We start from the raw sequence: 9,343 nt of genomic DNA on the forward strand, positions 1-9,343 counted from the left end.
GCTTATCCTCCCTGAGAGAGTTATGACCTTGTTTTTTACTTAACCGTCACCTAAAGATTAACTTCCTGAAGCCTCCTCCTTCCATGAGTAAAGGAGAAGGAGTTCCACTATCTGTCTAATCCCCACAACGCCTGGATGTCTCTAACTTACTCACAATGACCTAACTGTGTTTGTGTAATAAAGCATAAAACACATATGTGATGCTATCATATATGTATATAACTACATGACACAAAAAGTGATATTACTATTACTAAAGTGAAACATTTGATCATAATAAAGTAAAGAAATTTGTATCACACCCACCTCCTCAGTCATGGTGGTTATCATGATTGCCACTGAAATAGTTTATCAGCATTCGGGTTTTTAGGTTTTTCATTTCAAAGTTATGTCAATGTGTGTTGTGCAATTTCAGATTTCTGCTGAGGGGGCTCAGGGACTTATTTGCTGGACCTAGATGCCCGAGGCTCTTTCATAACCACGACACTGCTTCAGCGACAGGCAGGATTCATACGTTTGCATCATCCTTGCACACTACTGTGTCACTGTTTCCTGATAGGGAGGTACATTTAGCATTGCTTTCATATCCTCCTGAGAACCAGCTTATTCATTTATTTCCTGTGCAATGGACATTTGTTTTTAGTCTGTCTTTTGACTCATTTGAGATATCTTACTATGTCCTGATCTACTAAATAGAAGCCATCCTGGGCTTCCCATTGATATCTGATGTGTTTGGGTGGGTGACAAAAAAAAGTTCAATGGAAAGATTCTTTTGTACTCGGTTCTGAGGATGATATATCCACATGAGTCATTGTATGGAAGTTCATTCAATCCACCATATTGAGCCTTTTATATTAAAATCCATTGTGTAATCTCTCCTGCTGATTTTCTGCAAAGTGTAACTTCATAAGTCTATACAGGTTTTGCTTTGTGTAGCCACATGTGGAGTTTCTGTGCATGTTAATGATTAAATGCTGCACATCTTTCTTTGCTCACTGTCCATTAAATGTTGTCTGCGTCACCTGCTTGGCTGTCTGAATCCCACATGTCACATGTATTCAGTCTTGGCTGTCACTGTCACTTGTTACTGTCGTTACTGCAGTCCAATCATCTTCTTGCCTGCCTTCTCTGAACCATCAGCCTTTGTGCCGCATGGTTTAAATCTGTGCTCTCCATCATTTTCATGGATTGTATTTGCAGGGCTTCTCCTTCATCTACATAATCTGGACTGGACAGGTGACTAATGATGTCATGTATATCTGTAGTGTGTGCTACAGCCCTGCAGGCCTGAGCACCATTTGAGAAATGTTGATACTGAACAGCGTAAGCAGTGGAGTTAATCAGATATCAGTAAAGTCTGTGATGCTCTGTGTTTAATGTATAACCCCAATTTCAAAAAATGTTGACATACTATGTAAAATGTAAAAAAAAAGAAGTCTGCAATGATTTTCCCACATTTTATTCTCAGCAAAACACAGAAAACACATCAGATGTGTAAACTGAGAAAAACTGATAATTTTGAGTAACGAGCATCATGACTGTCTCAAAAAAGTTGGTACAAAGCGTTTGCCACTGTGTAGCATTCCCTCGTCTTTTAACAATTCTGTAAACATGTGAAAAAAGCAGCTGCTAGATGCTTTTTGTGATATTGTTACTGCTCATTTTTCATTGTGGCTGTAATACCTGCAGTATGCAATTTAGCGTCATCATGGTGTAACATAAAAGGCCTTCTCTGACAAATATGCTGCTGTAATAACTGCTGCTTCTGTCTACTGAGGAGATGAGAATCTGCCAAAGAACAGGATGGACTTGGTCTTATTGTGTCTGATGAAGAAGAGGAAGGGGTGATCTGCTGTGAAGTGTGTGTCCGGTATATAACAACAAGCGCTGATCATAGCACCTGTGGCTGCAGCGGCCTCTGTGCCCTCCTCGTTCACCTCCACAAAGGCCTTGTGGGCCACCGTAGACAGGAAGAGCGCCCCTTCACCGTTCATGCCAGACAGGTCAGCCCTTCCTGCACAGAACACGTTCTTCATACCCAGTTTAGCCAGAGGATCATTCAGCTCGTAGTCTTCCTCCAGCTTGAACTTTGGCAGGTGAACGACAACCCCTGAATGGGTGCTCATGTTTTTCCTGTCGGTCCATTCATTCAGCCTCTCCTGTGTTAGCTCCTTCTCCAGCTGGAATACAGTTAATACATTTTGTCATATTTCTTTTGCTCATATTTAAATTCATTTTATACACGAAATCAGAAGCAGTCTGTTAAATGATCAAATTTAATGAAGTAAGTAAGCATGTTTCTAGGCTGTGTACCTTCAGCAGAGGGCCTGAGCCGTCTGAGGACTCCTTAGGCAGCAGAATGAACATGCTGAGCTCCTCACCCACATAGGGCAGCTCCAGAATCTGCAAATCATGGTCAGCAATGTAGTTGTAGGGAAGCTTCTTCCTCTGGTGCATCATCTGGACTGGTACGGTCTCATTCTGACACACAGGAAATCCAGGCGACCAGATCATGTTATCATAAAGCTTCTGATGGTGTTTACCTTAAACATTTTACAGTTTACTGTATTCAGACTTTGAGTCCAGATTTTGTAACCTTCAGTTAAATTTCTACCTGTTTGATTTTAAAGGGCATCTCTTTGGTGTTTGCCTCTTTAAACGGGTTCTTCCAGTTGCCCTTGAAGTAGACAGCATTGACCAGAGCCAGTCTGGTATCTGCGTTTACTGTTCCTGGCTTCAGAAGGTCTTTTATCTTATCTGAAAGGAAATACAGAAACAACAATATTTCATTATAATTCACAGAGGATGCTAAAATGATTCCCTGCTGTTCAGGCTGTGGAAGATGCACAGTCTCACTTTCTGTCTGCTGCTCGACCCAGCTGTTGATCTCTGCTCTGCACGCCTCTGGAGCTCCGATGAAGTCCACAGTCTTCAGGTCTGCCTGGTAGTACTTCTGTGTGGCTTCAAGGAAGTCCTGCAGAGAGCAGACATCTGTTTATTAATCCAGTCTTTGTAATGAAGAACTTTATGAAGAGAATCATTGATGTGGACACTCACTGGGAGGAAGTGGGCAGTGTTTTCTCCATAAAGACGGTTGGCTAGTTTCAGGATGTAGGATGCAGATGGTGAGTTGATGTCAGCGTTCAGTTTCTGGAAGTCTGCATGGACGCCTTCACCTGAGCTGAATGAGAGGGCCTGTGTGGCATTGAAGACAAAGACTGAAAGGATGTGACACTGAGCCTGAGCGACCCTAATGTAACAATTTATGGTCCAAAGGTAGAAACTGGACAACTTTATTCTTTCAGCATCAGGTTTAATAATGGTAAATGGCCTGTATTTATATAGCGTATTTATATAGCGTCGATAAATTGGATTAAAGTATTTTATGATTTGAAAAGTTATATTTGATAAGGACCCCAAAGCGCTTTACATATCCAGTCATCCACCCATTCACGCACACATTCACACACTGGTGATGGCAAGCTACATTGTAGCCACAGCCACCCTGGGGCGCACTGACAGACACTGGCGCCACCGGGCCCTCTGACCACCACCAGTAGGCAACGGGTGAAGTGTCTTGCCCAAGGACACAACAACCAAGACTGTCCAAGCCGGGGCTCGAACCGGCAACCTTCCGATTACAAGGCAAACTCCCAACTCTTGAGCCACGATCGCCCCGTAATAACCTTTAACATACTGTCAGTCTCACTGAACATCATGCTCTCAGTAACTATACTGCTTGTGCGTTTTATGGACTTTCATGCCATTTATATAACATTCTAGCTTCATATGTTATTTACATGATGGTATATTGTTAGAACAATGAATTTTTGACGTTATAACGTGATATAGTTCGATTTTTCTTTTGCCTGGGTGGCAGCTCAACGCTTCCGTAACTGCTTTTAAAATACAACGAGGGCTTGAAGTTGCAATCATGCTGGCTGATCAACTGACAGCGCGGTGCAACTAACAAGTGACAGTGAGCTGACCTGAGCCATCTGAGCTGCAGTGTCTCCTTTAGCTCCCAGGTAGACCATGGCCAGGGCTGAGCTGATGCTCAGAGGAGAGACAAAGATGTTTCCAGCAGGGTTTGTCTGGCTCAGAGTGCGGAACAGCTCCAAGGCAAAGGCTGTGTTTGAGCTGCTGACGGCGGACATGGCTGATGGTGTTTTCCTGTAACATGCAAACAACCGTTTAAACTGCTACAGCATTACCTACTGGAAACACAACAGAAGAGTTTATATTAAAGCAACGAGAAAAAGTGACTTTTTCAGGAGAGCGCATACAGACAGAAACCACCGCCCAACTCACTGAAGCTAAGACACCGGACACGGCGCAGCCCGTTTCAGAAACTTGTCAACAGCGACTCGCTTATCTGAACTACAAGCTACTTTATTCCCACACACATAAAACGAAGACAAATCCAGCAGAATACCCGATTTACAGGGTGAGATATTAGTCTAACTGCAGTTCTTTGCTGGGTGTAAATAAAGTTGGAGGATTGAAGAAGGACGATCCTACGGAAGAGGAAAGGGCTTCGGAGCGTGATGTCACGAGAGGGGGCGTGGCCAAGTTTTGGTTTGCAGGTAAACAGAAACAAATGATCCCTGTTGTCTTTGCTTAATGATTGGATTTGGTCCTGACAATCCACATTGCTGGCATCGTATCTTTCAACATGTGTGTGGGTCGATTTGAATGATCCAGATGTAAGTGCAGCCACTCAGCCTCTACTGCAGATGTGTCACAAATTAATCTTGTAGTAAACTATGGCACTTGGCCACAGGTGGCAGTAGTGGACTGACCTCCATTTGAGACTGCTCCAGCTGCTATGTGATAGTCAGTAGATCTGCTACAAATTGCAGATCATATGGAAGTTTTGGAAATAAATCATGAATATTCCTTGCTTAGCATTAAAAGTAAACATTTCTAGCTCTCCCCCACACTCAAAAACAGATGCCAAACCTACTGACACACCTGAGTCACTCACTTTCTTAAATCCACTCACTCTCACTGGCTCTGTTTATTACTAAACTTGTGTCTCCCATGAGGAGTCAACTATTTAGTGCAGTGCCCATTGAAATTGATCATAAGATCAAAGTCATAATTTCCATTTTGTTGAGATGCCCTGCTCTCTCTATCAAAATTCCTCTCCTGATATTGCTGCACCTTTACCTCTCTCAGTGCACATGGATCTATTGTTATATACAAACTGATTACCAGTTCTGTCTCTCCTTCATCTGCAGCTGATTCTTCTCATGTCAAGGCTGTATGTATAAAGCTTCTATCAGAATGTTAAAGTGGTGTGCTGTATGTTGCTTTCTACAGCCTGAGGAACATTAAAAATAACAGTGGCTCCACGCTGCTCTCCAACTGTCATTGGCATTATATGCATCTGATCTCAGACTCTATGTTATGGTTCTGGGTCATTTTGAACCAGCGTTCTCAGTTTTCTTGCATTTTTGTATTATATTAAGTTTATTATTTTAAGGATTTATTCTATGGTTCCTAGATTGTTCTGTTTAGTTTATTAGACTCCCCCTTGTGTCTTTGCCCTCTGTATGTCTTCCTTTATTTAATTGTGAGTTCTTGTGCTTTGTTTCCTCTCCCTGTTTTGTTCCATCATGTTTCCCCTGCCTGGCATGTCTGTGCTCTCCCTCATGTTCTCTCTCCCCCTCCAGCCTGTGTCTCGGTGTACTTCCTGTTTTACTTTCATAGTCTCCCGTCAGTGTACATCACGGTGTTTACTCCTGCCCTGTCCCGTTATGGTTATTCGTTGTTAGCTGCCCATTCCATAGATACTAATGCACCATCATACCATCAGAGATGCAGACTCTTGATAATAAGTTGGAGTTTCCTCTTCAGTCTGAAGGACACAGTATCTATGTTCTCTAAATCTGCTAGAACTTGTGCTTTTATACAAGTACCATCTATTTTATTTAAAAAACAATGTAATGAAAAGAGTTCGTAATTAGCAAAACGTCACAATACAAAATTCCATTTACTTTATTTCAAAGATTTATTTTAATTTGGATTGCACCATCATTTTCCTCTGCTGCTTCTGTCTACTCAGGAGATGAGAATCTGCCAAAGAACAGGATGGACTTGGTCTTGTTGTGTCTGATGAAGAAGAGGAAGGGGTGATCTGCTCTGAAGTGTGTGTCCGGTATATCACAAAGTAGCATGATCATAGCACCTGTGGCTGCAGCGGCCTCTGTGCCCTCCTCGTTCACCTCCACAAAGGCCTTGTGGGCCATCGTAGACAGGAAGAGCCCCCCTTCACCGTTCATGCCAGACAGGTCAGCCCTTCCTGCACAGAACACGTTCTTCATACCCAGTTTAGCCAGAGGATCATTCAGCTCGTAGTCTTCCTCCAGCTTGAACTTTGGCAGGTGAAGGACAACTTCTGAATGGGTGCTCATGTTTTTCCTGTCGGTCCATTCATTCAGCCTCTCCTGTGTTAGCTCCTTCTCCAGCTGGAACACAGTTAATACATTTTGTCATATTTCTTTTGCTCATATTTAAATTCATTTTATACACGAAATCAGAAGCAGTCTGTTAAATGATCAAATTTAAGTAAACTGAAGTGAAGCAGAAGAGTTTTTGTGTCTTTTCTTTACAGGAAGTTGTTTCTAGGCTGTGTACCTTCAGCAGAGGGCCTGAGCCGTCTGAGGACTCCTTAGGCAGCAGAATGAACATGCTGAGCTCATCACCCACATAGGGCAGCTCCAGGATCTGCAAATCATGGTCAGCAATGTAGTTGTAGGGAAGCTTCTTCCTCTGGTGCATCATCTGGACTGGTACGGTCTCATTCTGACACACAGGAAATCCAGGCGACCAGATCATGTTATCATAAAGCTTCTGATGGTGTTTACCTTAAACATTTTACAGTTTCCTGTATTCAGACTTTGAGTCCAGATTTTGTAACCTTCAGTTAAATTTCTACCTGTTTGATTTTAAAGGGCATCTCTTTGGTGTTTGCCTCTTTAAACGGGTTCTTCCAGTTGCCCTTGAAGTAGACAGCATTGACCAGAGCCAGTCTGGTATCTGCGTTTACTGTTCCTGGCTTCAGAAGGTCTTTTATCTTATCTGAAAGGAAATACAGAAACAACAATATTTCATTATAATCCACAGAGGATGCTAAAATGATTCCCTGCTGTTCAGGCTGTGGAAGATGCACATTCTCACTTTCTGTCTGCTGCTCGACCCAGCTGTTGATCTCTGCTCTGCACGCCTCTGGAGCTCCGATGAAGTCCACAGTCTTCAGGTCTGCCTGGTAGTACTTCTGTGTGGCTTCAAGGAAGTCCTGCAGAGAGCAGACATCTGTTTATTAATCCAGTCTTTGTAATGAAGAACTTTATGAAGAGAATCATTGATGTGGACACTCACTGGGAGGAAGTGGGCAGTGTTTTCTCCATAAAGACGGTTGGCTAGTTTCAGGATGTAGGATGCAGATGGTGAGTTGATGTCAGCGTTCAGTTTCTGGAAGTCTGCATGGACGCCTTCACCTGAGCTGAATGAGAGGGCCTGTGTGGCATTGAAGACAAAGACTGAAAGGATGTGACACTGAGCCTGAGCGACCCTAATGTAACAATTTATGGTCCAAAGGTAGAAACTGGACAACTTTATTCTTTCAGCATCAGGTTTAATAATGGTAAATGGCCTGTATTTATATAGCGCTTTACTAGTCCCTAAGGACCCCAAAGCGCTTTACATATCCAGTCATCCACACATTCACACACTGGTGATGGCAAGCTACATTGTAGCCACAGCCACCCTGGGGCGCACTGACAGACACTGGCGCCACCGGGCCCTCTGACCACCACCAGTAGGCAACGGGTGAAGTGTCTTGCCCAAGGACACAACAACCAAGACTGTCCAAGCCGGGGCTCGAACCGGCAACCTTCCGATTACAAGGCAAACTCCCAACTCTTGAGCCACGATCGCCCCGTAATAACCTTTAACATACTGTCAGTCTCACTGAACATCATGCTCTCAGTAACTATACTGCTTGTGCGTTTTATGGACTTTCATGCCATTTATATAACATTCTAGCTTCATATGTTATTTACATGATGGTATATTGTTAGAACAATGAATTTTTGACGTTATAACGTGATATAGTTCGATTTTTCTTTTGCCTGGGTGGCAGCTCAACGCTTCCGTAACTGCTTTTAAAATACAACGAGGGCTTGAAGTTGCAATCATGCTGGCTGATCAACTGACAGCGCGGTGCAACTAACAAGTGACAGTGAGCTGACCTGAGCCATCTGAGCTGCAGTGTCTCCTTTAGCTCCCAGGTAGACCATGGCCAGGGCTGAGCTGATGCTCAGAGGAGAGACAAAGATGTTTCCAGCAGGGTTTGTCTGGCTCAGAGTGCGGAACAGCTCCAAGGCAAAGGCTGTGTTTGAGCTGCTGACGGCGGACATGGCTGATGGTGTTTTCCTGTAACATGCAAACAACCGTTTAAACTGCTACAGCATTACCTACTGGAAACACAACAGAAGACTTTATATTAAAGCAACGAGAAAAAGTGACTTTTTCAGGAGAGCGCATACAGACAGAAACCACCGCCCAACTCACTGAAGCTAAGACACCGGACACGGCGCAGCCCGTTTCAGAAACTTGTCAACAGCGACTCGCTTATCTGAACTACAAGCTACTTTATTCCCACACACATAAAACGAAGACAAATCCAGCAGAATACCCGATTTACAGGGTGAGATATTAGTCTAACTGCAGTTCTTTGCTGGGTGTAAATAAAGTTGGAGGATTGAAGAAGGACGATCCTACGGAAGAGGAAAGGGCTTCGGAGCGTGATGTCACGAGAGGGGGCGTGGCCAAGTTTTGGTTTGCAGGTAAACAGAAACAAATGATCCCTGTTGTCTTTGCTTAATGATTGGATTTGGTCCTGACAATCCACATTGCTGGCATCGTATCTTTCAACATGTGTGTGGGTCGATTTGAATGATCCAGATGTAAGTGCAGCCACTCAGCCTCTACTGCAGATGTGTCACAAATTAATCTTGTAGTAAACTATGGCACTTGGCCACAGGTGGCAGTAGTGGACTGACCTCCATTTGAGACTGCTCCAGCTGCTATGTGATAGTCAGTAGATCTGCTACAAATTGCAGATCATATGGAAGTTTTGGAAATAAATCATGAATATTCCTTGCTTAGCATTAAAAGTAAACATTTCTAGCTCTCCCCCACACTCAAAAACAGATGCCAAACCTACTGACACACCTGAGTCACTCACTTTCTTAAATCCACTCACTCTCACTGGCTCTGTTTATTACTAAACTTGTGTCTCCCATGAGGAGTCAACTATTTAGTGCAGTGCCCA

General features: G+C 43.4%; 1 protein-coding gene across 3 annotated transcripts; it reads right to left on the bottom strand.

Annotated features, from left to right (window-relative positions):
• Window positions 1–1,443: 1,443 nt before the first annotated feature.
• Window positions 1,444–8,833, bottom strand: LOC309692599 (leukocyte elastase inhibitor-like). 3 transcript variants are annotated; one of them, XM_082511256.1, is made up of 7 exons: window positions 8,259–8,442; window positions 3,990–4,184; window positions 3,058–3,195; window positions 2,857–2,974; window positions 2,615–2,757; window positions 2,314–2,481; window positions 1,444–2,180 (listed from the first exon to the last, which is right to left on the bottom strand). In XM_082511256.1, exons 1-7 carry the CDS (start codon window positions 8,424–8,426, stop codon window positions 1,770–1,772), a joined length of 1,341 nt encoding a protein of 446 aa, XP_082367382.1. In that variant the 5' UTR covers window positions 8,427–8,442; the 3' UTR covers window positions 1,444–1,769. The 3 variants fall into 3 exon arrangements, with proteins under 3 accessions (XP_082367382.1, XP_082367380.1, XP_082367381.1); XM_082511254.1 differs by lacking the exon at window positions 8,259–8,442 and adding an exon at window positions 4,312–4,561 and having other exon boundaries at window positions 3,990–4,173; XM_082511255.1 differs by lacking the exons at window positions 1,444–2,180; window positions 2,314–2,481; window positions 2,615–2,757; ... (1 more) ...; window positions 3,058–3,195; window positions 3,990–4,184 and adding exons at window positions 5,988–6,473; window positions 6,643–6,810; window positions 6,944–7,086; ... (1 more) ...; window positions 7,387–7,524; window positions 8,581–8,833.
• Window positions 8,834–9,343: the final 510 nt, after the last annotated feature.

This window comes from Aulonocara stuartgranti (assembly GCF_965226115.1).
Source record: "Aulonocara stuartgranti genome assembly, chromosome: 17".
In the NCBI taxonomy this organism is placed as follows: Eukaryota; Metazoa; Chordata; class Actinopteri; order Cichliformes; family Cichlidae; genus Aulonocara; species Aulonocara stuartgranti.